Source organism: Lytechinus pictus, chromosome 10, assembly GCF_037042905.1.
Source record: "Lytechinus pictus isolate F3 Inbred chromosome 10, Lp3.0, whole genome shotgun sequence".
NCBI lineage: Eukaryota > Metazoa > Echinodermata > Echinoidea > Temnopleuroida > Toxopneustidae > Lytechinus > Lytechinus pictus.
This window is the reverse complement of record NC_087254.1, coordinates 22,543,759-22,571,746: the sequence shown is the minus strand read 5'-3', so window position 1 is coordinate 22,571,746 and position 27,988 is coordinate 22,543,759. Positions and strand designations below refer to the sequence as shown.

Sequence of the window (27,988 nt, the reverse complement as noted above, 5' to 3'; positions counted from 1 at the left end):
CCAAATCACAATAGGTCATTGTAATCACGCCAAGATAGCGACAGGTGTTAAACTGGTATCCGACCGCTTTAAACAAAAGCCATTTCACGCCACATAGCCATGATAGAAGACATTATCCCTGTATTGCCACTCAAAACTTGAATTTGGAACTCAAAAGATGGTGATGCGACGATAGGATTGAACGAGAGAATATATAGGCCAGTGAAAGGGATCATCCCACAGTTGCAACTGGATTTACTTTTTTGTTGGATTTTACTCGAAAGAGCTAATCAATATGACTTTTGTTGGCTGTATAGGGGATAGGGCCATGCCTCTGACTTGAAGTGTTTGTTTATCAGGGTCTTTGTTCTCCCCGGTGCTGCGCCGTAAGCAGAGAATCGGCACACGTCAAGCCCGCTTAGCACGTGTCATCCTAAACCGCAAACAAGGAAAACAGACCAGCGCGCCGAATACCAAACCATCAAAATCTCGGCCTAGAATTATTTCCCAGCGGTGTACACATCTATATCTGCATTAACGGAATTTAATCCATCTTTATTAGCAATTTAAACTGTTTGTTGTGGCGTCTGTTTGAGACTCAGATGAAAAATTGGAAGAACAGAGGAGTAATTGAGGTGGAAGACAACCCGTGCGCTGTATGATATATCACTTTGCACGTGCATGGTTACACACTCACGGCGTGTGCCGACTGAGAAAATGCAAATGAAATGAGTAACGGGGGAGACAAGAGGGAAAAAATGTGAGAGGGGAAAAAAGCGACCCATCGAGTTTGTGAGAGAGTCACTGGGGCGTGCCACAGACCTCCAAATCTGTTCGCTTCGGCTGGGAGAGACCGTGGGAAACTTTGTCATCTCGTCTCACACAATGTGCTTTGCTGCTTGTTGGCTTCAAGATCAGAACCGAATTTCTACCTTGATGTTCTCACATATTACATCTTGTGTCCAGCTCGTGTCCAGCCTGTATAATTGATACCGGGAATTGATATCGACGAAGATGTCTTGATATTTCAGAAATCGGATGATCTGAAGATATTGCCTATGCACTTGGAAGAATCACATGTTTTTGGTTGAAGTTTCTACATCAGAGTAACATCATGGCAATGGGGTGCGCAGCGGGGTCACATGTATCAAAATCACAACTTATTGTATGCATTATCGGATTTTTCGGCTTTACATTGCTTGCCCTTGGAGCTGTGTCGGACTATTGGGTCACTTACGGGATTAACACGGCCGTTTCTTCTGGGGGAAGCAACGGGACCTCACCTCTACCAACTACCCTACTCCAAAGGGAAGGATTATGGAGAATATGCCTTCAGTACATTGCTAACGAGTCAACCGATATAACAGGTAGGGGGTATAATACACCATTCCTCTATAACAAGAGTACAATGAATGTATCTCATGCATATCTGTTGTTTTGTTTGCATGATAACCTTTTATCGAAAAGGAAGGTTCGGAGTTCAGAAGCCAACTTATTCATAGTTTTTACTTCCGAAGGCATGAAGGCACAGAGGATCAAAGTCTATATATTTTAGTGATAAAACATGTGCTCACCAGCATGGAGCACTCTGATGTCACATGTAGTTAATGTTTTGTTTTAATCAATAGTAGAGTTTTTATTAATCTTGCTAATGGTAGAATGTATCCCAATGTATATTCTCTGCAGCAGCACAAAGCACTTACTCGTACCATTCCCTGTCATTATCATGTCGATATATAAACCATAACAACAGTTTTATTACTCCTGATGTCAGGAGCTTTATAAGTGCAATTGTTTATATTACACATAAGTGTAATTGTTTTGAGATTTATAAGTGTAATTGCTTTGATTTTCTTTGTAAGTGTAATGTTCTGAGATTTATAAGTGTGAATGTAGGATGCAGGAATGGCAACATTTCAGAGGATTTTTCAACGATCGTATAGGAATTCTAGAAATATAAGTCTGGACTGATCGAAATATATACTTGCACAAAATGTTGAATATCATAAAGAAGATCTGTTTATCCTGCATTTTTGATCGCCCGCAAAATTAGGCCTACAGTGTATGCTAAGTGAAAACTTGAAAGTTGAACGAGAGCAAGTACAACTCCCCCGTTTATTCATACCGTGGACCTGTCAGAGTAGTAGGTCATACGCAAAGCTGCAGAAAAGTGCAGATACATGTTGCATGCTGTTACTTTTCATTAGCCTGTTTGAATAATTCAAAGATATTGACGAATCCTCATAGATTTGATCGTAATATTTCAGGATTATTCATTTAAAAAAGGAGTATATATATATATATATATTTATTCTGAAATGAGATAGACCATGTGTATATGACTATGTGTACATTAAATTGTTACCTTTGATTCAAATCATGTAAAATTGATTTACATTGAAGTCATGTCAAGTAAAGTCAAGGTTCAAATTGCATATTTGATATATATCCTCTCGTTATATCTTGGCAATTAAATTATACAATCTGCTCTATCCTTGGTAGCTATTTTCCGAATGCAGCGTGCAGTATTTAGCAGCTGAATATCCCTTGTTTGCTTATGGACCCTTTCTCGTGTGTGCTTTTCTTGACAAATCACTTGGTAAACAAATTGGGTTCTCAAACAAAAATATTGCCGACCTTACAGTAGTCCGTATTGTATTCTGTGTATGGCAGCCTCTGGGGATGATCCCAGCTATAGGATGACAAGTCGAAAATATAACAGCGTACCGGACTCTCGGTAATTCCAGAAGAAGATATCTGAAACATAATATATTTATTTTTTGCATAATACATGTAGCTATATTATGAGCCATAGTCTATGCCTACACGTTTATATCTCCTGGAAACGCTTCATGGGTTTATCGGAAGTTTATTCAAGACTCCAACAGCGTTTGTATTTGACAGTTACCCTAAAAGCAAACCAAAGCCAAACCATAAGCCAATCATCCAAAAACAAGTTGCCCAAGTTGTCGGTCGACAAAATGTTGATGAAGCGCCTATCTGCAGGCACAGACCCTGATTGAAACTTTGATCAACAAAGACTAGCACATACAAAACTTTCAGTACACAAGGCATTATAGGCTGCACATTCAGACCTTTAACTCGAATGAATTTGCACAGCAGATTACCTACAGTACTAGTATTTCCCTGCTGTTGGACACTCATCCCGCATGCAGGTTGTCGTGCTTGGCGACCGAGTTTCATGTAACTCATAATGCAATTCAATCCTCTTTTAGTGATATTACAGAGAAGTTAGAAGTATGAAGAGAACTTCTCGAGGTTGTGTGTTTGTGATTTGATGAAATATGTGTAAGTCTACATGTAGGTCCCAGGGACTGTTTTTTATCGAATTTCCCTGCAAATTCTAAAAAAAAAAAAGATGCTAACATTGTCCTTATTGCATTGTTTGTGGTCTAAAGATAACAAGGGACTTTGAGCGACCAAGGTGAAGGACAGGGACATCGTCAATAACCCTTCTCTTCACACGTACGTTTAGAAATTAGAAACCATAGCATGTACATGTACGATCCCATGGAGCTTGTATACCTTATGTTGACAAGTTAATGAAGTTATGGTATGATTGTATTTGTAGCAATTTTGTTTACAGACTAATTTTGCTCAAAGACGACTTGGCGGCAGATAGTTAGGATATTGAAACCAAAAGTTAAATGTTTATTCAAATAAAGGTCTATTTCGATTCTTTTTATTTGTTGATGGTTGTATTTGATTCTGGAGGGGGGGGGGGCTTTTTTTTTTGCTAATAGCATTGTCATATAGACTTACACATTTACACAAATTCATAGGAATACAGTAGTGCCTACAATCGATGAGTGGTGAATAATTCGTATCCCATCAGTAAAATACATGTAGGCAAAATAAATTATGGTACACTTTGCCCAATAATGTAGTACATGTAGCACTGATCATCATAATTATTTAGTCTAACGCATCAGTTATTTTAATTATAAATAGTAAAGGAGCAAATATAGAGAGCGCTCATGTAGGCTTAAATGATACAGGAGTAATTATTTAATATTTTAGCTTGTTTACGTCGGGGGCTTTTGAAATGGAATGTCCCCAGAAGGTAATCACATATATATATAAAAATTCAGAATAGGGGATATCGAGCGATTCTTTATTTTCTGGCAATTCTTTTGTCATCTTTTGGAGCAACAATAATTCGGAAAATCGCCAACTGATGCGGGAAGTATTAGGCCTTTCTAAGTCGTGATATTGAATTGATATTGGTTTGTTTTTGTTTTTGTAAGATAATTACGCGCAAAGGTGTGGAAAAGGTCGCCAAAGCTATACCTAGCAGGTATTTTTCTCACTCTAATAGACTGCTCGGCACATCATGTATGAGGTTTATTGAATACACCATAATTATAGAAGGTATTGTAAATTATGTGTCGGCCCCCACCCATCGTCAAAATCAACCAAAATTTGGCATGTTTTATTAACAATTTGGTAACAACTAACATCCTATTAGTCAATCTAATCATAATTATGATGTATATACCATAAGCTACCAACACAATGTGAGTTCCACCCAGTTTTGGTTTTGCAGGAAACGGAACATTATTATATTTTTTCAAAGAAAAAAAAACATTCACCTAGGGCTCTGTTTCGAAAAATTTAATACAATAAGACAGCACTTTCTTTCAAATCTAAACCACATTCCAAGTACGTTTCTTGCAATTTTTTTTTACTTATTTTAATGGCACATCCCGTAATATAGGCTTAGGCCTTTAAGTTTCCCAGTTCGATACGCCTTTTCTATTTAAAAGGCAATTACCAATTTCAAAATGGTATATGAACACCCTGAACTGATGAGAGTAGATCTGGAATCAGCCTTGGTATTTCGAATGATTATGTTGCAAAAAAAAGCTTTCAGTATTTGAGATGGATGGATGAATTGGCTTCCGAAACGAACATTGAATTTATGAATCATTTCCAGGAATGGGGATGGAGACAAATTGATTCAGTGCCGCAGTCACATTTATGAAGTAACTGCAGACCGATCACATCAATTGCATTTCGTGAATGATGCAGGGGAACGGTGGCGGTGACGTTGATGTGACAGGCGATGTGACAATGAACGACTGATGACCAATGTCGCTTGTTTCAACAGAGGGAAACCGTAGATGAGGACTTATACCTGACGTCACGTTTCACAGAATTTCTTGATTAATTTTTTTTCACAGACAATCGATATCAAGGATAGACTATTAATTTCGTCCTCGTCTTTCTCTGGAATTCTCCTAAACGACCATGGTAACATGTATATAGCATTGGACAGGCTCTTGTATCATGGAGCTATAGCTTCATGCTCCTATCTTCCTGGTTTTATAACCCTGTGCAGTATTACACCTACAGCCGACATATAAGGGATTCTCTCCTTTTTTTTTGGGGGGGGGGGGGGGTCCCTGAAGTTAATAATTTCGATATTTGTCGGTTTCTCAGTTATCAGGAATTCAGAGTTAGCTTCGAATCTCTACGATCATACTCACTCAAAACAATATTGCATGCATGCCATAGGCCTGCATCAATTAAAAATTGTTTAACCAACTTCATGAATTATCGTTGATATTCTCGTGATATATGTATGTATTTTAGCCCGATATAATAATCTTCATTGTGAATTATGCCATGTATACTGAATTTTGTAAAATTTGTAAAAATGGGTTGTCGGATAATACTGATACCCTTTTTACACACGCTAAAATTTCCTTAACCCCGTACTATAGGTGGGGCTAAATTGCCATTTAGCCCCACCTATAGTACGGGGTTAAGCTTAGCCCACTTTCTTTTTACACAGCATTTTTGCAAAGTGGGCTAACCCCACCTTTAGTACGGGATTAATTGGCCCTGCAAAAAAGCAGGGTTATCCCAGCAATTGCGGTGCTAAGAGCGATAGTACGGGGTTAAGATCGCTAGTGTAAAACGAAAGTGGGCTAAGCTTAACCCCGTACTATAGGTGGGGCTAAATTGCCATTTAGCCCCACCTATAGTACGGGGTTAATTTAGCCCCACCTATAGTACGGGGTTAAGCTTAGCCCACTTTCTTTTTACACAGCATTTTTGCAAAGTGGGCTAACCCCACCTTTAGTACGGGATTAATTGGCCCTGCAAAAAAGCAGGGTTATCCCAGCAATTGCGGTGCTAAGAGCGATAGTACGGGGTTAAGATCGCTAGTGTAAAACGAAAGTGGGCTAAGCTTAACCCCGTACTATAGGTGGGGCTAAATTGCCATTTAGCCCCACCTATAGTACGGGGTTAAGGAAATTTTAGCGTGTGTAAAAAGGTACGAGTGAAGTACTTGTACTACGAATGATCGACAAAAACCACTAGTCCGGGGTTAGCAAGTTTCGTGTGTGAAAAGCAAGCATTCCTTATCCGGGGTTAGCGATAACAATTTGGCATGTGTGAAAAGGAAATAAAATAGTACGGGGTTAAGGATAGTACGGGGTTAGCGATAGTCCGGGGTTAAGAAAATCCTGTGTAAAAAGGGTATATATGTATATGATTCTCTGGATCAGGTGTATGTTGAAGTTAATCACCTTTCTGATTACGTAATGTGTGTGTGTCATTGTGTAACGGGTCCCAGGTGCCCTTATCCCCAACAAGCACTTGAGATTCAACGATGTCCATGATGAACAACCACCTCAACGACGAACGTTTTCATTTTGTACGCTGCACTAACAGTTACAACATTAATCTTATGTCATCATAGGCGGCTATACATTAAACCTTAGTTTATGTCACCATAGAAACCAAACGCAAAGAGAAGGCGGTGGTCCTTGTAAATCATTAAATGTTTTATGACTCCCTCGTGAACATGCGAGACTTGATGATGAGAACGGGAGGGGTGTGGTAGGTGAGGGATGAAAGGGAGGCGATGGAGAGGAAGGAGGGGACAGTAATACTTCTTCATTCATAATCGTAATGACTTGATATAGTATTTCGTTTGTTAATGTTAGTGCATGAGTTTGTAGAAGTATAGTGTAAAGACTAAAGACAAATAATCGCTATTTCGCTTCAGCGTTTTAAGTGATGAAAAAAAGTTTATTCTAAAGTCAAACCCCGAACAATAAAGCCAACTGGCATTCTATTCTCTATTTTATTTGTCATACCTTCTGGTCATGTCAAGAAGGTACTTCACCATTGAATGATCTTGTCAACCATAATGTAATTGAAAACTGAGTGCAATGAATGGAGTACAAGGATGACGAAAGTACAATTTGTCTTTAATTTGATGACTGTTTCCAATCACCAAAAATTCTTGATCATGCACAATGAACAAAAACAAATAGCGAAAAGTATATTAACGGTCAATCCAATCAAGGAGCTTCAATATAGGTTTATAATATAGTAGACACAAGGGTTAGAGACCAAGGGGTTCTTTCAGGCGTACATGTAATCCATTGCGAGGATGATACGCCCAAGTATCACCCATCAACGTCAAGGCCATCTAGCCCCATCATCATAATCATTATCCTTATCATAATCACCATTGTCATCATCATTATCCTCCTCCTCGTCACCATCATCGTCAAACCCATCATCACTACCACAACTTCTATCTCCACCACCGCCATCACCGCTACAACGATCATTATCATAATCGCCATCATCATAATCGTCATCACCATCGTCATCATTATCATCATCAATCATCATCAAACCCATTATCGTCATGATCGTCATTATCAACATTATCATAACCATCCTCATCATCATCAATTGCCTATCAGTCAATTATAAATCCATATTCTTTCAAACGAAATATGTTGGCCTGCTCCGGGGGCAGTTGTGAATCAGTTGGATGCTCTAAGACAATACAAACATGGATATTGAACCGTTCATATTTCATGTTGAAGTCCTTTTCATCGTTTATCATCGAACCGGCAACATCTGCTCCTCTTTTTTTTATGACAAGTACGAGGGCGATTTTGGCATCACCACGCTTTGTGGAAGATTGCCTCGAATTGGGCGCGCGTCATAAAAGTGATTGTAATGAAGCCAATATCGAATTGCTCGTAGCTCCGTTCCTTGGAGCTTCGGGAATGAACGATGAGAGAAAACAAAAGAAACGTCTCTCTGAGATCAATTAAGAAGATTAATGAGTGACACGGCTATGGTTTTATACCCTTTTATCCCAAGTGGCTTCAGTTTTTTGTGCTGTTCCATCGACAGGCTTTGCCAGGGCATTTATCATTTTCGGCGACGGCGGGAGGGGGGGTGACCAGAGTTTCCAATAAACATAATGTTCGGTGGCATTTAAGAATGGAGGAAAAATGTCGTGGAAGAAGAAAACGTTTTTATTTATTGAAATAAGCTTATTATTGTAATGAGTCATTCCAATTTGTTGCAGTCTTCGCAAGAAGTCGTCTTTCGTGAAAGGAGTGTGCATGTAGATGAGAACTTTCCTTGACGTCTGAACTGCTTTATTCTGAAACTCTCCAAGCCATTGTTGTGTATTAAAGCTACATGTAGTAGGAAAAAGCTAGATTTATTCGATATACCCCCTCCCATTTCATTTCTAGCTTTTCATGTCATTATTTCTAAATTTTGAACGCATCTTGCTTGAGCGTACGTGTAAAATGTCTGAAGATGAAGCATGTCTCCGGCATAAAGATCATCACAATTTAGGTCTCTTTGGAGGGCAACATCCATCAAACCTTTTAACAACAATCACAATGAAACTTGTAAAATTGCAAAGAAAATTATCCCACTGCTTTCTCGTCGACGTCCTTTATCTTTCCATCATTTTTGCTGTATCTATTACTGGGTGAAAGGCATTAAAAGGGTAGATTGAGTATGAATGGGCTAACAAATCTACTTACTATCGTAAATTGACCGTAGCTCTTTATATCATGATGCATTGATGATTCACAGGATTGAATAATTTAATCCATTCAGTATCAAACTAATTTACCCCTGTCGCATTTTCGCCCCGAATTTCTCACGATGATTTCGTTTTTGTGTTGGATTCTCACGCAGATTAATAACTTTCGAGTGATTATCGCTTGTTTTTGTGATATTTTGTGCAGAATGATTTAGTCAATGTGATATAGCTCTGATGTGATTCAATATTTTGCTCTTTCACAAATTATCTACTACACGTAAATAGGAAAACAACCCATTATTCTCAAGGATTTATATATGTACATGTAGGTACACATTAGGCCTAGTTCACCTTCACCCTGGGCTTCCTGTCCTCTTCGTCCATGCCCCCCCCCTTCCCCTCTCTTCTCACAGGGGTTGATCATGACATTTTCATCATTTGGGGATACACACAGAATAGACTATATTGTTTAGGGGAAAAAGTCCCGATTATCTCAAAAATGACAAGCAAAGTAAATCGGCTATACAACAATACTAATTATTTCCAGAGCCCCCCCCCCCTCCCTTCAAACAGAATAGGAAAACAAGATATTAACTCCATCTTTCTCCTCTCTCTCTTTCTCTTTTCATTCTCCCTTTCCTAATTCCATCCTTGTTCTTATCCCTCCTCCTTCCTCTCATCTACTTCTTCACCATCCCATTATCAAACCGAATTGTGCAGCGGTACTTGAGTCTGCCCCTCGATCAATTCCCACGTATCGAATACTCATTGTCATTTTCGCTCATCGAATGTTTGAATAAAGTTACTCCGTACTATACGTATATACAGTACATTTTCTCCTTCATTGCATTACTATAGAATGCTGATCTTGAAACATTGCATCTGAATTAACTTATTTAGATTCGTTTCAAACGCAAGAATGGGAGATACATTATACAAAAAAATGGCTACCCCTTCGAACTTGATCGATCTTGGTTATCGGCCTATATTTCATTTGAAAAGTATAATTGTCATCGGCGTAATTGCCAACAAGTCGTATTTCTGACAACACATGAGTGATAACAAACCATGAAGAATGCAAGATAATTGCAGTATTGCACTTAGTGGCTCCTTCAACAACTCTCCAATCTTTATAACACGCAAATGAGTGACCATGTACGGTTCAAATTGGACTCTTGTGATGCAATAGTCAAGGTAGTTGCTTGTGTATACTGTATAGTGTTCTTCAGCTGACCAATTCATATTCTTTCTTTTTGTATGTTTCCACAGGACACATGTGTTTCTTCGGTCTTTCTGCACCTGAATCGGTGTCCATGCCACAAGGTCTTAACACACAGACAAGATATGAAGGTTTGTATCTCACTTTGATAAATCGGGGAATTTTAAAATGTTATCAGGGGTCAGATTGTAATGACTGTTAAAAAATAAAAATATTAAATATTAAAAGAAGAATTGGGAAGGGAGAAGGAGTATAGAAAGAGATGGTTAGGTGCTTATATCATTTGTCAGTGATTAGCATTCATTATTAATTCACATTATAATATCGGCCACTGGTTATACACTGTAGGTTGAATAGCTTTAACCGTGGAAACTTGTTGAACAATAATAATTACCTATCCATGTTATCAGTGAAAGTCAAGCAACGGTCATGTGTCAGCTTTCGAAAACAATAACATGTTTATCATACTTACATTGTAAATAAAGATTTGTTGATCAAAACAATACATACAGTATAAAGTTACGTGGCCATATCGGGTAGGGGTGGGTAATGTTCACTCGTCCCTACCCGAGAAATTTTCATCTCAAATTTTCACCACGTTCAAATGAACATGGGCGTCATCTCGGATCTCTATCAATTTTGATGCACACAAAAAAGGAAACAGAAATCAGCTCGGGGATTTCGGTTCCTCGCTGACATTGTGTTTTTGATTAGGCCTATGCTCATTTTTATCCCACGGAGGAGGGAGGGTGGGTCGAACAAAGTGATAATTCACGATCCTTGGCATGTCTCAATTGTTAATTACATGTAGCTCCAGTGCCTGGCTGAGATTCGAACCTTGCATCTCCCACCCACTTGAGATCTGCAACAGAGTTGGGTTTAAATCTCTTTTTTTGTGTGTCACGTATCATTGTAATAAGTACTATGAACGCACAATGACCTTTACATCAAATTGATAACAGAAAGAATTAGATACATTTCCCAACTAATTAGCAGTACAGTGTATATACCCTGACTATTGTCTGACTCACAGAGCCTTACCATGTTTCTCCCACACTCCCCATAAGCCTGACAAACATTGTCGTAATATGTTATGACATCCAGCTCATTATCCCATCTCACTCCATACCCCTCCAGTTATTGCCGTTAGATCATTGTGTGATACACGAACTGGGGGTTCTAATTAGTTTCGTACATTGATGATAACGAGTTGGGATTGTTTTGGAATCGGATGCCAATTAAATTCGTTCGCATGCTAATAATGGAATGAAACGTTGACCTGTAGTCACTTGCTATGTGCCACGGACTTCAACATCTACTGCAAAGACCTTAATATTTATGTTTCAAAAGTACTTTATCCATTTTGTTGCTTTGACTTCAGAGAGAGAAAGAATGTTCATGGTTCTCTTTATAAGATATTTTAGAAAGCTATGATATTGCTTTAGTTTTGCGATTAAAATGTAAGACATGTACATAATATTCTGGATAATTTTCATCACAAGTTGATGCACTACCTGTAAAAAACCCCGAGCTTTTTATATCTGCGTAGTCTTACTTTAAGTCATTCTTTTTACTTGTTTTTGTCCGTTGTTATTTGTGATATCGTGTTAATATTCTGAATACCCTTTATACGAAGATGATCTGGAATGATAGCATTTAAGATGATCTTATCATTTTTTAAATATGTTTTATCATGGTTTTATTGAAACAGAATGAAATCTCTATAGAAGAAAAGTCCCAATATAATTTCATATCCAGTGTTTTAATGATTGTTCAATAGATCACTGACACTTTTTCTTCGAAGCCAAGTATTCAAAGCTATTAAGTTCAATGGAAAATCGAAACAAATTTCTTATCTTTCAAATCATGAGCCTTTATTGATCTCCATCAATTGTTAACCAGCCGTTCATTCATCATTCAAACTATTTCGTCTGTGCTTCTAGATATCAGCATAATTTTATGTTTCGCATAATTTTCAGGTTATTAATTTACATCTCTATTATAATTATTGTGCCAATACACGTCCCTTTTCTCTTTTTGTCAATATTATATAGGCCTATTCTTTAGGCGTTCTATTATAATTTTCATCTCCTGGACATTCTTCTATATGCTTTTTGCTATTAATAATATCCCAATATAAAAATGTATGTTATTGTCTGTCTAGTTTATCTATTTTGGTAATGCCAAATGCATTGCATATATTGTTAGTTGATTTATGTTATTGATTTTTTTTCTTCCCAAATATTTCAGAAATGTCCTGTTGGAGAATAAGATTAAAACTGAAACTGAAATCGATTTTAGAGCGATCGCAAATACATTAACCATATTTTGGTTAACAATTATTCGTTTATCTTAATTGATCTATCTCTCTGTCTTCCATTTCAGTGAGTTTTCTGATCGCTACATGGGTGCTGTATGGTGTAGGTGTGGTTTTGTCATTAATTGCCGTTGTCATGGCAATAGCTGCGCTGAGACACAAGAAGAATCAAACGCTCTTGAGAGGTGTGTCAGCAATGTTTATTTTAGCAGGTGAGTCACAAAGAGAAAATGATGACAGACAAAAATGGATTTATTATGATTGTTCTTTCCACAGGAGAGTTTCATAAAGAAGGTACGATTGTAGAAACTTTGCCATTATATTGTGATACTGCTGAATCCTAGATTTTCATTCAAGTGTTGAGCCCTTATTTTATAAATGAGTTGGGACAGAAAATGGGTTGATTTCGTCAGAATTTAAAGATTTTCGAGTTCTTACTTGGAAAGTAAGGAAAAGCACCAAACAGCTTATGGCGAAATGGATAAGACAATCTGCCCCCCCCCCATCCAACATAGATCCACCTTAAAGGGATGGTCCGGGCTGGAAGTATTGAAAGCTTAATAAATAAAGTAGAATTCACTGAGCAAAATGCCGAAAATTTCATCAAAATCGGATAACAAATAACAAAGTTATTGAATTTTAAAGTTAAGCAATATTTGGGGAAAACAGTCGTCATGAATATTCATTAGATGGGCTGATGATGTCACATCTCCACTTGTTCTTTTGTATTTTATTATATGAATGAGGTTTATTCAAATTTTTTCCTCCAAGAAGTAGACAAATTGGAATGACAACTGAATAGTGCATTGATATTTATTGCTGCAACTTATTTCATTATAAGGGAGACATATTATTCACACAAGTATGACATAACGAAAAAATTATGATTTTATGTAATGACATAAGAAAACGGAAAGTGAGATGTGACATCATCAGCCCACCTAATGAATATTCATGACGACTGTTTTCACAAAATATTGCTCAACTTTAAACTTCAATAACTTTATTATTTGTTATCCGATTTTGATGAAATTTTCGGCATTTTGCTCAGTGAATTATATTCTATGTAATAAAATATAAATATTTTCAGCCCGGACCATCCCTTTAAAAGACTTTCATAGCACAATGGGCAACACAATCTTGATACGATGTGTCAATATTTATTCCGAGATTGCTCTTTTTTATTCTTCATAATTAATGTTATCATTTTAAAATTCTCTGTCTTTCTTGTAGCTCTGTTGGCCTTCGTGGGCCTGGTGATCTACGCAGTGCGGACATCCAGGTTTCCCGACCAATGGCCAGAGGGGGACTCCCCATACTCATCTGCGTCCCTCGGATGGGCGTACAGTATCTCATGGGTGGGGCTACTTCTCAGCGTCATTGCAGGGGCGGGGCACCTCTGGGTCCTAAGGCGATATGAAGACAGTATGATTTGAAACTTCCAAGGATCGAAATCACAAACATTTTTTTTTTTTGGTATGAAAGGACCAGTGAATGAGAGCTTGACCCATTCCTTCACACACATACATGCAGTCTGCAATGTGGAGCTGTTCACACAAGGATTAAGACTCAGTGCATAAGATTTATTGACGACAGAGTGAGTTGTGTTTGCTGCACATACACAGGATGTCAGACCAATGCATTATGGAACGCTGATGGACTTTTGCTGCATATGATGTGGGTGCCGGCGTCAGGGCAAACGGGGTGTGTCTGACCCATGCGTACGTACCTCTTTTTAAAACACGATCTTGCAGGATCAGAAGAGGTGCATTAATGCATAATGCTATGTACTATATAAAAATGAGAATGTTTAAGTCTTATTCAGATGTCTGTTTTACTAAGATTTTGCAGAAGGCAAAGCTATATCATGCGTTTTAAAATTCTCCAAATTGACAATATCTAAATATGTCGTTTAAATGATTACATAAAAAAATTATGAACATGATCTTTCAATGCATGTCATGAAAAGGTGCATAAAAGGTTATATATGCAGTTATGATGAGTATTCAGGATTGTGGAAATAATTTTTCCAAAATAAGATACTGTTAGACAGTAAATTATATTTAAAAATCAGTCATTCAAGAAGTTTGAAAATTGGATTATGATCGCATGCCCATTAAAACTTCAAATTTTGTTTTTATGCCAAAGTAAAACTAAAAGCATCCCATTCCCCAGTCTCCAAGCACACTGTGTTTTGTTTTCGATTATTTGATGTTTAAATTTTATTGAGAAAAAAAAATGAAAATATATACAAAAGATTAGATCACCAAATGTGTTGTCTTCCCTAAATATATTCTGTATTTGCTGTACAAAAGCATTGATGTGATTGAAATAATTGATACAAAACACTATTGAAGCCATTCTGGAACCATTCTAGTCTGGAGGTGAACTGACAGATTTAGCACTCCTACCAATAAGCGAAACGATCATTTCCCTTCATAACTTTGAAAAAAGAGGGTAATATTTGAGTGTATATAATAATGATTAGGTCAAATGGGAGAAAATTGATAGTACAAATTTAACATTTTTAAGGATTGTTTGTAAATCATGTATATAAGATTTCTAATGCAAATTACTATACTATGCCTTTTTCATAAAATGCTTTATATCGTTTACTATTGCTTTGTTTGCTTTTGATATTTTCAAAACCGTACTATTCTTTTTTGTGTGGAGTGCATACGCCTTTAGCTGCTTTGAAGTTTGCCCTAACGTATAATCTCATACGTTTTATTCAAATTGACCAGAATTAGATTTCAAGTTAATTTAGTTCAGGTTAATATTTATATTTTGATCAGGTTTGTCATGGAAGGAATATGTGAATATGCTTCAGACGATATATTTTAGATTGCCCCGTTTTGTAAAGGTTTTATTATTTTTATTAATTCCTTTTCATTCCATATACCATGTAGTTCAACAACCTTGCTTATGATTATAAAGCCGATTGACACCTCAAGTTTAAGCCTTGATAATCGCAAACCTTGATTTTTAATTTTCTTTGTATTCATTTTTACCATATTGTGACTTTTTGAGAACAAAATTTGTACTTGAGAACAAAGTCAATTGTATTTTTCATATCATTTGTTTTAGTTTTAGAAATTGATGGATCTTTTAATGCAAAAACATGCTTTACTTCTTGATATAGAGAACAGTATGTTTTTTATTACAATTTGTTCTGTTCATAATTGAAAGAAGAATCTCTGCAGTACTAAAGCCATTACCATATCCATTTTCAAGAGTCATTCCGATATTGTATTTCAAATAGTTTGCCGTCGCGATAACTCAAAACTTATTGTTGCACACAGTTGATAATTATTGTGTCTTTTATCACATTTCTTTACTCGATTGGGATAAGATGTCCATAGCAAGTCAATATACCGACCCGTAAACTATACATGTACAGTGTGTCCCGGAAAAAAACACAAACTCGACAACATCGATGCTTTATTATAACTTGTGGAGGTGCCGTGGCCGAGTGGTCTAAGGCGCCTGGCTATTCATTAAAAAGTCCGGGTTCGATCGGATCCCCGGCCGCGGCAGCTATGCCCGTGAGCAAGGCATTTAATCTACAATGCTCTTTTATCCTGCTTTAAAATAAATGGAAATGCTATATGCATTATTGGTAACTAGGTGTGAACTTGTTAAAAAAAAAACTTAATCGCAATTATATTTCATGAATGACACATAGTTTGTAGAGCCGAAATCCTCTTGATAAATGAATGTTTCTCTTATCGTTTTATTCTATTTCTTTCGTAAGTAAAAACAATATGACGAGAGTCTACAGTTCGGTGTCTTTTTTTTATGGGACGCACATTATTCAAAATACCAAATGATGCGACAAGTATTGAATTCATGTATCTCATCCTTTGTGCCAACATTCATCTTGATAAAAGTGGTTGAAATGCAAGTTTTGATTAAAACACATCTTTTACCGTTACGTTTTGTAATTATTTTTTTTCAAATGAGTGAAGTATTTCGATGATTGTAATTGTATAGCTCTATGATACCGTAAATCTGGTTAACAGTCTTATGCATATTACAGACCTCATGACTGTTATAGAGATAATGTTTTTAACGCAAAAATATTCAAACGATTTTTCTTCAAAATTTGGCAGAAGGCATTTTTTCTACTCTATTCCATTTTCAGAAAGATATTAATCTAATGATCATTGCAAACCACATTCCACAATTATTCCAAAGCTTATGTGTATAACTTTTGGTATTGCTACACTGTAAAAACTGTGGTGTTAAAACTAACACCAGTTGGTGTTGATAGAGGACCACACCCTGAGGTGTTAAAATTACACCCTCGAGATTTACCATAACACCAAATAGTGTAAATGTAACAACCAATGGTGTTACAATAACACCTATAGGTGTTAAAATAACACTGTCAATTTAACACCGGTGTAAAATAACTGGTGTGGTCCTCTATGTACACCGGTTAACACCACAGTTTTTGCTGTGTATTCTTTCTGCACAGAATGTTATGTAGGTTACTTGTTGTCAAAGTAATTAGGTAGCACCCTTCTTGCAAGGACACCATTATTTTATTCATATGTTTTCATGTAAAAAAAAGGGCAATTCCTTAAAATGATCGACCTTTTTTGTACATCCGACCCCCATTTTTCTCAAGTTTTACTTCACTTCATAAACTGACCAAGTCATGGTCATTTGGCAGCATTACAGACTGTCATAAGAATTAGAAATCAGAGACAGAAAATTTCATTAAGGTCTCACATATAGCGTGTCGGTGTACATATTTTATGGAATTGCCCATAAGAAATAAGGACCTCACAAAAATCATTTACAATAATGAAGGGATTCTAATTCGGGCTACTCAGAATACAAGTTTGTTTGATTGGACGAAGTTGTTGACACATGAAAATATTGGACTTTTGAGGTTCTATAAATCATTAATTCAATTTGGTGTATAGAAAATATATTTGTTCGTAAAAAGGATGGAATTTATGAATTTTTATTGCACAAAATAATATCCCAGGTAAAGTCTCTGAATGGATAATTTGTATTGTGACTGGTCACGTTTGCAGTTTCATGGCAACTGAAAAAAGGGCAAATCTCTGCTGTTTTCAAGAGATGGGGTTTTTTCAAAATTTTCCAAGCTCCAAGAGAAAGATGTTTTATAACAATATTCACGTGCCAAAAATGTTTTATTTATTTTGCAAAATGTGTGGTATTTTGAATTCACACATAATTGTATATAATGTGTATGTCTGGATGTGGACCACTTGCACACCTTCTATAGTAAAGCTAAATGATGATCGTCGTGTTATGAGCCCCAGTCATCCAGATTGTAAATTATGCACCGCTGTGTAAATGAAAGCAATTAATCATGAAGATGCATGCATTTTGTTCCATGCATGCAAAGCACCACGGAATAGAAGCATCCAGGGGCGCCCTGGCTTGCCTTCATTCCGGGAGAACAAAACAGGGAACGTTCCCATTGGTTAAATTTTGTAGATCTCTACAATCTTCCCCTCATCCGTTTCTTTTCTTTTAATTTTCCCCATTTTTATGCGGTTGGGTTTCCCTGCCACCCCTTTTTTTTTCTTTAATTTGCTCACTGCATTTTTATCTGTTTTTCCTCTTTTCTTCCCCCTAACACGCAGCTCTTCTCTTCCTTCTCTCCCTCTCTCTCTCTCTCCATCTCTTCTACACCCTCCCCTTACTACTCTCCCCTCTTCTCTCTCTTCAACTCTCTCCCTCTTCTCTACAACTCTTCTCCCCTCCCACCATCATCTACCCACTCGTCACTCCATTTATGTAAGTCAATTCACAATACCAGATACCATCTGAGGTCGTTCGTGAAAATTATTAACATCGACTGAAATCGATTCTCTTCCCAAGGACCCTCACACGGAATATCCCGCTATGAAATACACAAAATATATATATTCATCAAAATTGACAACACCTCGACAAATACATCAATTTTAGAAGGAAAAATCCCAGGGAAAATAAAAAGATGGGAACAGAAGAAAGACACAAATTATGTATGCATGTTGTCTGTGGATTAGCAATTTTATGCATATACACTTTATCTCGATACATTTCATAATTATTTTGTATCTCTTTTGGCCTCCCTTTTTCTTCATATTTCTTAAATTTCATTGTTTCGTAATACTGATTACCCCATTAGCCTATTTGTACTTATGCAGACTATATTTGTACATGTGCTTAGCGAGTTATATTTGTATTCAATCTTTAATACAAGTTTTGTGTTCTGCTTTTGTGACAGACAAGATTCGAATGACGATCATGATGATCATGTGGAATAAAGATCAAAGCAAAATTTCTAAACTGTTCTTGTTTCCTGGCACATTATCAGTGAGATTTGATATTTTGTGTTGGTTACCGAGTCGGCGTGAAAACTGAACGCGCTCCCCTCCCCCCCCCCCCCCCCCCATAATGAATGAGATGAGAAAATGGTACATTGTTTCTGTTAGAAGGAGGCTGAGAATCGTTATAGAGATGGCGAATTGAGAGCTAGAGGGAGCTCGATTATGGAATGAGATTAGATGGAAATGAAGAAGGATCGAGAGACCGAAATACACAAAATGAATCATTGTGGACAGTTTAAGCGAGAGGGGGGGGGGGTCGTAAGGGAAATCAGATAGAGATGGGGGGAGGGGAGGGGTACACAGAATGTAGAATGAGGAAGAATGGGTATAAAAAGAAAATGGTAATAGAAATGATGAGGGAGAAAGAAGAAGATAACTACATTGAAAGGGGTGAAATGTAGACGGTCACGAGGAGGGAATGGAACTTTGTGATAGTTATAGAGAGATTCAGAGAAGAGAAAATGAACATAAGGGAGGGGGTCGAATTAAGAGAGAGAGGGGGAGGGAGGAAGAGAAGGGGTCAAAAGAGAGAAGATGGAGATAGAGCGTAGAGGAGATTAGAGAAGGAGAGATGAAATGGAGAAGGAAATACATAGGTAGTTTTGATAGGCGGTAACGTAGCTATGAATTTTTAACGGGGGCGGCAAGTCGAGGGAGCGAAGCAATCCCATCGAAGATAGAATTTGAAACATTTTTTTTGCTAGAATTATTGGAGTTCCGCGTATGAGAATAATTAGGGAGACGAGAATCGATGGAAACCAGATCGGAGCTTTGATATAGCAACGCTGAAAACATGCAAGAAGCAAAGCGACCCATGCAAAAAAAATAATTTTCACCATGAGTGCTGAACAACTAGACCCTAAGGTGACTCAACATTCCTGCGACATTTATATCATAGAGTTATAGAGTTAGGATTGTAATATAATTTTTGGTTAAGAACTTTTATAATAATGTTAAGATAAGGATAGGGTTCATTTAGTTTTGGCATAATGTGGAGATTTTCCATCGGAGCAATATTATTGTCGCCGGAGCAAATGTCATGACATGAACACTCACAACAAGACACCTTTCGGTGCAGCAAGATCGTCCCCGAACAAAATTGAAACTCACATACAGATGGCGCTATACCAAACTTTAATTGTGAAACTTGGAGGGAACCACTGACCTCTGCTAAATCAAATTCTGTCATATCGGTAACTGGTCGTTCACAGTATAGGGGCCGCGGAACGGTTTTCAAAATGGGGGGGGGGGGAGGCTGAGCCAAAAGTGTGGGGGGGGGGGGCTGACCATGCAAAAAATCACAATCATATGGTCATTTTAACATTTTTGTACACGGTTTTGGAAAATAGTGGGGGGGGGGGGCAAGCCCCCCGCTTCCACGCCCCCTGCAGTGCAATATTTATCTATTTAGCCTCCTTCTTCTAACAAAAACAATTTTTCGTGTTTTTCTGAAAAAAAATAGCCACTAATAGGTAATCCGGGCGGGGGGGGGGGCACATCCGTCCCTCCTTTTCTAAGAGCGATACAAATATTGACGGTCGTTTTGGAGTGAATACTTTTTTTTTGTCTGATTCTGATCGTGAAACTTGACTCGCTGAAGATTTCATCAAAATTGGATGTAAAATAAGAAATTTATGACACTTTCAAATATCGCTTATGTTTTTAAAATAATTAATGGACAATGAAATAGTCGATGCTGTGACTTTCTTTTGTATTTTATGAATTATAGGGCCTAATATACTTTCATGTTTTTTATAGACTGAATTTTGATAATTAAACTTTGTTTCTCATTATGATAGAGAAAATATATAATGTTTCATGTATCATCAAGTACAATACAAAATACATTGTTAGTGGATGGCATATCAATGCTTTTAGCTCCTGACCAGAATATAACTGTTTTGAGAAATTTATCTGAAACTCTTAAGTGCCATTACTTTCTAATTGTAATGACATTGGGCCGCCGAAATATAAGCGGCATTTCTTTGATTTAGGCCTACATCTGATGAAAATTTCAGCATTGCACTTGTTTGATATTTCTCTATTTATTTAAATCAATTTTTTGTTGTGGCCTGGACTTGAACTTTAATGATTTTTATTTAGAACAAAATCGTTGTGTGACTTGTATCAATTTCTACATTTAAGTACTGCAATAGGCCTACTTAAATTTGTTGTATTTTTTTTTTCAAATTTAGGCAAGTTTGAGACATTATACTTGAAAGAATCGATTCTATAAAAAAAAAAGATGTCGATGATATAAGACCTTCAGAGAAGAGAAATTTCGAAGAAAATTATTTGGGGGAGGCCCTATTTTTTCCGGATAAACACCAACAAAATAAAAACTCAGCTTAATGCACAGACTACGTACATGGAGAAAGGGTGTCAGGTGACATTGTTAGCTTGTCACGTGTTCCTTCATGTAGTTTTTGATCTGATCATTCTGATGCACTCTTGCTGGACTTGTCTCGGATGCGGCTTGGTCTTGGTCTTGGATGTTTTTCAATTTGGCTCTTCACCTGGGTAAAAACAATTTATATCCTTCTTCTTTTGAATATAGGAGATTTGAAGGTATTAATAATTGATATCTGGTTTAATCTAATGTACTTTTTAGCCTAGTCGCCGCTCAGCTCAGAGATCAAGCTGCACCAGGCTTGTTGATGTTGGTGCCGGTCAACCCAAGACAGGGCTACCGACCGTATCGCCGCGCCGATCGGGACGGCGGCAGCAGCACCGAGCGGAGTTGAGCCTCATGGACCAGGGGCCCGTTTCTCAACACCGTCATAAGTCTAACTTCTTGACTAAATCCAAGATAGATAGTGAGCTACTTCACTAGTACTTGTCCTCTAACCGTTTCACAAAGCCATCTTTACCAAGATCGGGTACAACAACCTCAATAAATATTTATGACACCTCCGAACCTGTCATAACTTCTTTCTTAATCAATGACGTAGACGGAGTGGCATCACCTGATCACGTGGCCGTGGGTAGACTATGATATGACATGCAAAAATTTCAACCTCTATGAAGTATGATTGATTACGTAAGATTATAATTTTAAAATTTCTAGGCACTTTTGGCAAAAACTGCCTTGAAATTTTAAAATTATAATCTTACGTAATCAATCATAGAGGTTGAAATTACATCACAAAAACAAGTGGGATAATGCATTCAATGATAATTGTGATACAGTGAAACTTCAAAAACTCTTGGTAAAACGCCACAAAACCATTTATTTTGAAATAGTAAAATAATTTAATCGATTAAGATTCTACCACGTCAGGCCATCTATAACTGGACTCGTATTTGTTGTTTTCAGACCCCTAATAACAGTTGGATAAATTCTATCTCTAATTTATGCATATAATTTGTCAAATATCGAAGGTTTCTGTATCAGAGATTTAAAAATGTTTCGTTAAACTATATTTTGATGACGTTTGGAATCGTAAAAGACCGTATAATTATCATCATTTTCCAAAGAAAACTGTTATATGGTTTACTTTCGTAAACTATTAAAATTTGATATCCCGGGGGTACCCATCTCAACGTCCACAAGTGATCTTTTTTGTCATGAAAAGAACTATTCATAATTTAATTTTCTCAGCAATTGAATGCTCCAGTCTTAATGGACTACATGTAAGTGTGTATGATGCATAGTTCACCTGTGCTATTATTTTGAAAAGATGTATTTCCAAATTCATCACAATATTTGCAATTTTGTTATAATTTTTCTTTTTGAAAATTATGCTATTTTGTGACTAAGGCTACGTCTCGTCTGCTCTTTATACCGATAGTATCGATATCAAGGTATTCTAGTGAGGAAGCCTTTCGTCATGTTTGTGAAACAGGTTTAGTAAGAATGGAACTAACTCCGTGGTTGGTGGATAAATGTATGACTAACTTGTCCAGGTGTTGAGAAACGGGCCCCATGAAAGTGCAAGGTTTCTCACTAGACCAATCTCCTGATGACCATTGCAAAATCTTCCGATACTCTGTCCCTGTACATATGCTTTACCCTTGACTCTCTTTGTTATGACATAGCTAAAATGAACTACATTAAGCAGCGCTGTTTTGAGAACAATTTATTGAAAAATTATTATTTAACAAATATTATTATTATTTATTTATGAAATTTACATTTTTGGTTGTAAATAATACCGGTAATAAAAAGAAACATGACTTTCCACTTACACGTAAACCATTTCCTTAGTTAATCATCTACCGGGGTCTCTGGTCAAATTTGATTCAAATGCATGCTTTTTCTGAATCTGATCATTCAATCGATTCATTGATCAATTGTAAATCCTATTTGTTTTTAGTTGTATTCATGTGGGAATGACATTTTTACTCTCATGAAGCTGAATTTATAGATGTCACACTGTAAATTCATGCTTGTACATGTACTTTTCTCAAAACAGTTGAATTTCTGACTGTAAAAAGCACTAAATAGGATCCTGCCCTCGAGGCAGTGTAACAGTACAAATGGAAAGGCAACCTCTTATATCCGGTCAATCTCACCCAAGATCATACAGTGATATCGATGTAAGTATATTATTTTTTTCTTTTAAAAAATGAACAGACTTTCTAAGTAATACATGTATAATTTCCAGATAGCATGATCCTCATCAATCAATAAATTTTGTCATAGTTTTTCTTTTAGTTTTAGTAAAGATTTTTAAAATGAAATAAGTGGACTCTACTTTTTTACTATAGTTTTCAGATTGCATCTTTCATACTTATGGTTTTATGTGTGTCTTCTATTATTTTTATTTCATATTTGTCAGACAATGAATTAAAAGTTATAAAGTGAATTTCACCTTTGCCAGAACTTAACGCTGGCTACACCCTACATGAAGCAACATCAGAAATTCTGGTGAGATGAATACAGGCTACAATGTCAACCCAAAATTATAATGAAAATCAGGAATAGACCAACAGGGTAAATACTAGAGCTTGATTTTAAGTGCAGTGGTTGCTAACCCGAAAAAAAAATGACAAGGAATCTCAAAGATATGATTGATTTTGTAAATCCATAAACACAATTAGATGTATATGCTGCCTAGTCCTAGTCATGTGCAAACAACTGATATTGAAAATCAGCTTCTAATGGTTAACAACAAACCAGGGTTGGGCTCAATTACAGGGTAATCAATTACATTTTTTGAGTAATTTTATTTGTAATTGTATTTGAAATCGTGAAAGGAAAAGTAATTGTAATTGAAAAATATATAATTGACCTCAATTACTGTCAATTACTTTGAATTGCATTCAATTTCTTTACCAAGTGCTTACTTGATTTATGATTTCATTTCATGACTTTTTTCATGTCAACTGCTTCAGCATCAAGGAGTGCAAAAGGCAGAATCTGTGCTCTTTAACATAACCCTTCATTTTTGTAGTTTCTCAGTGTAACTTAGAATTATGTTGAAATAGGTGGTGCTAGTACATGAAGAATACAAATTGATTTCATTTATGACTCTTATAGAAAGTGATTGAAATTGAATTGTAATTGACAAAAGTAATAGGTAATTGTAATTGAAAAAATGTAACTTAATTGAAAAGTAATTGTAATTGAACATTTCTTCAATTACGTAAATAATTCTATAATTGAAGAAAGTATTTGAGCCCAACCCTGCAAGAAGCATCTTTATTTTGCATTCTGTAATTTATGTTGTTCATTTATCTGCTGTAACTAATTATGTATCATTAAACTTCAATGAATTGCTCTTGGTCAGTCTCTGTATGAATTATTCATATATGTACAGTGGTGCTTAAAGTTTAGTGAACCCCACCAGAAAATGAACATATTTTAAGTATTCAAGTTCTCCCATGTTTTAGATATTTAATTGTGAAGTCAAGTGATAAGATATTACATTCAACATTGTAGTGTTGTTATCTCAATTCAATAGTCAGCATGAAGGAGCATGGCCCTGGGAAGTGGGGGTGCTGTGTGTGTGTTATTCTCCATAGGCAGCAACCCCAAGTATTCTGGAAGATGTGTAAAAATGTATCTAAAATTACCTTCATTTTGTAGTGAAACCTTTTTCTTTCTTTCTTTTTTTTTTTGCTTTTACAATTTATCTGGACCAAATTGAGCTCCATTTTGTAGTTAAACCTTTCTTTTTTTCAAATTTTTTTTAGCACCCCCAGTAAAAAATAATCATTCCAAGGGCCATGTGAAGGGAGGGGGGTGGTCACTAACTTTTTAGCACAACTGTATGTATTTTATTTGTATTTTATGATATAGTAATCAATTGAAATTGATTTTCTCTGTTGTCTAAATTCCCGTCTAGGTTGGACACTCCCTCCAGAATGATGTAGACCAATCAGAAGATGACAGACAATTCTCTACTCTCAGTACATCTGTGAGGAGGAGGTTGCCATGGAAACAAAAGGTGTGTGAATTAGTGCATGGTAGTGTTCCTTGAGGAATGGTATACATGTATACATGTAGAAACATTTCTATGTTCTTGAATCATTACATTGTCCTTATTTAAGATGCCTTTTTTCACACAACATGTTTTATGAAAATATACACTCTTTTCTGACTGTTAATTCAACTCTGAAAACAAATAATCTTTAGGATTTACCGATACTCAGGGAAGGCTTTGATATGATCAACAGAAATGTATGAGATGATTATGAAACGTGTAAATACTGTAGTAGTGGTGGTGGGGGTGGGGGTGGTAGTGGTGGTGGTGGTGGTGGTGGTGTTGATGATGATAATGATGACGATGATGATGATGATAATGATGATGATGATAATGATGATGATGATGATGATGATGATGTTGATAATGATGACAATGATGATGATGATGATGATGATGATGATGATGATGATGATGATGATGATGATGATGATGTTGATGATGACGATGATGATGATGACGACGATGATGATGATGATGATGATGATGATGATGATGATGATGATGATGATGATGATGATGATGATGATGATGATGATGATGATGATGATGATGATGATGATGATGATGATGATGATGGTGGTGGTGGTGGTGGTGGTGGTGATAGAAGTAGCAGCAGCAGTAACAGTAGCAGAAGCATCTTTGTGGCATTGTAATCATGATTCATCATATTCTTAATACCATCATTGTTTTTAATTTTACAATTTTTAGGCTTCTGGGAAGGAAAGTGATGAGATAGACAGGATGAACGTGCTATCTGCAAAATATGAGGTATGCCGATAACATCAAAATATAATTTCATTTTCATTTATTTCCACAATAATAAGCAAGTTAAATACATTTTGTACATCTCAACATCATTATGGAAAGGATACAATTTCAATTACATTGAAAAAAAGCAATACAATACATTCATGAAAGCAGTTAAATAATTGTTAATGATCATGTTGACATGATCATTATTAAGTTATTAAGTTATATATTTCATGTGGAGGAAACCTAGTGAAAGCAAAGCTTGTGAAACAGGTTCCCTTAACATGACAATTAAATCGTAAATGCATTAGTTACGCATTTACTAAATATATCACCTCACACAAATTTGAGGAATGAGGAATCATAAAGGAGGAAACTAAGCTCTACAATGATTGCTCATTGGTCTATTATATTTGTGATTATGTCATTATATATTATTTAGGTGCGGATCCAGGATTTTCCAAAGGGGGGGCACATTTTCCCGAGGAAAAATTTGACAAGCAAAAAAAAAAGGTTTTCAACCAAAAAATAAGGACATTTTGTTATTGATGAAAAAATTAGACCAGAAAAAAGCTGTTGTATATGAATTGGATATTAGTTTCTAAAAATGATTCAATGTTTATAAGAGTAACATCACTATAACTGCCATGTCACTGTATCCAATTGAACAGTCTTCCCTTAGATCTGGCATAAATATTCCAAGATTAAGAACTCAGATTTAGACAGGGTATCACTCGATAGATTATATTGAGTCACATAAAGTTTTAAAAAATGTGTTGGGGGTGCCTTTAATAAATATGATTTCTTGTCACCCAGTAATGATAGTTTATTCATAGCCTAATATCACATTTTCTCTGACACAATATTTGTCTTCCTCGTACAATCATTACTGTGTAAAAAAAAATGAACATACTTCATGAAAACTCAAACAAAGTTGCAGCATTTATTTTTAGTTACAGTAGTCATGAGACAACTCTCATATACTTTCACTTTCTGTCACTTTAGATTAATCTCTTCTCTAATGAAAGGGGTCATGTTGGATTCAATTCAGTCTAAGTGTATCATGTGATCAATGTGTTTTGAGAGTTGAATGGAATAGGAAACTAACATGTAATAGGAAACTTTTTAGAGGGGAAAATCCACTCTCTAAGTTTTTGTTTTCTCCAACTTTTATCCTTGAAGCTAAGATATTGCCTTGTTTGGGTATAAATGTCAATATATTGAACTATTATTCTACATCTTACAGATGTGTAATGGACATAATACAGTTAAAAGTATGTTTATTAAAAAAATCAAATTAGATTATTAAAGACATAGTCTATATTAACTTTGTAGCACACAATGAACAAAAAATCCAATGGATTCAAGATGAGATATGTCTGTGAATAGCTACATATCAACTAACACAAACCCTGACAGTATCACATAGTTTGCATAAAATGTTTTAGACCTAGGCCACGTTACAATCATGAATTTTGGGTATATTAATACACAAGTACAGACATGCAAATGGACCACTTTCCTGGAAGTTAAAAAATGCATACATCATTGTTAGATCACATGCTACGCCTGTGTTTTTTATTAAAAAATATTTAATTTTGTCTGAAAAATAAAAAGACAATAGATCTTTAGAGTTATAAAACTGTAAAGGCATTGAATATGGCTTGAATAGTAGCAAGTTCACATAGAAAACAGAAAAATGTTGATAAGTTATTGATAAAAAAAAAAGTAATATAACAATATGCAACATCTATAAAGCGCTTCATACAATGTATCTATGCGCTGCATGCTATACAGTATAACCCGGACTTGAGCATGGCTACTCTGATAGGGCGCTTGAGCATTCCAGTAATCTCTTCCTACTAGCTATCCAGAGTGGCAAATATAGATGAATGCCTTGCCAAAGGATGTGAGTGCTGCAGTGGGATTTGAACCCCAGATCTTGAATTGTGAGAAGTTTTCCCAAGTTAATCCAAATTTAATAATCCACTGTCCTCCAATTAAATCACTTCATATTAGTGAAGCAGTTTCTGAATTATAGTTTATACACTCATATCAAAGTTGAATGCTTGTAATGAAATTCAG

General features: G+C 36.2%; 2 protein-coding genes across 3 annotated transcripts in view; both read left to right on the top strand.

Moving 5' to 3' along the window:
- Positions 1-17: 17 nt before the first annotated feature.
- LOC129269299 (uncharacterized) lies at positions 18-18,267 on the top strand. Of its 2 annotated transcripts, XR_010294859.1 has the most exons (5): positions 18-1,346; positions 10,097-10,177; positions 12,432-12,575; positions 13,597-16,579; positions 16,817-18,267. XR_010294859.1 is itself a non-coding variant. In XM_054906786.2 (4 exons), the coding sequence occupies exons 1-4, from the start codon at positions 1,094-1,096 to the stop codon at positions 13,797-13,799; spliced, it is 681 nt and encodes a 226-aa protein (XP_054762761.1). In that variant the 5' UTR covers positions 18-1,093; the 3' UTR covers positions 13,800-18,267. The 2 variants fall into 2 exon arrangements, 1 of the variants encoding a protein (XP_054762761.1); XM_054906786.2 differs by having other exon boundaries at positions 13,597-18,267.
- Positions 18,268-21,139: 2,872 nt separating this feature from the next.
- The window catches only part of LOC129269298 (H(+)/Cl(-) exchange transporter 7-like), a 29,489-nt gene continuing 22,640 nt past the window's right edge, over positions 21,140-27,988 (top strand). Inside the window, exons 1-4 of the mRNA XM_054906785.2 lie at positions 21,140-21,242; positions 23,138-23,261; positions 25,013-25,114; positions 25,862-25,921. Of these exons, the coding sequence (XP_054762760.2) occupies positions 23,202-23,261; positions 25,013-25,114; positions 25,862-25,921 (222 nt within the window). The 5' untranslated portion in view covers positions 21,140-21,242; positions 23,138-23,201. The remainder of the gene's footprint in view (positions 21,243-23,137; positions 23,262-25,012; positions 25,115-25,861; positions 25,922-27,988) is intronic.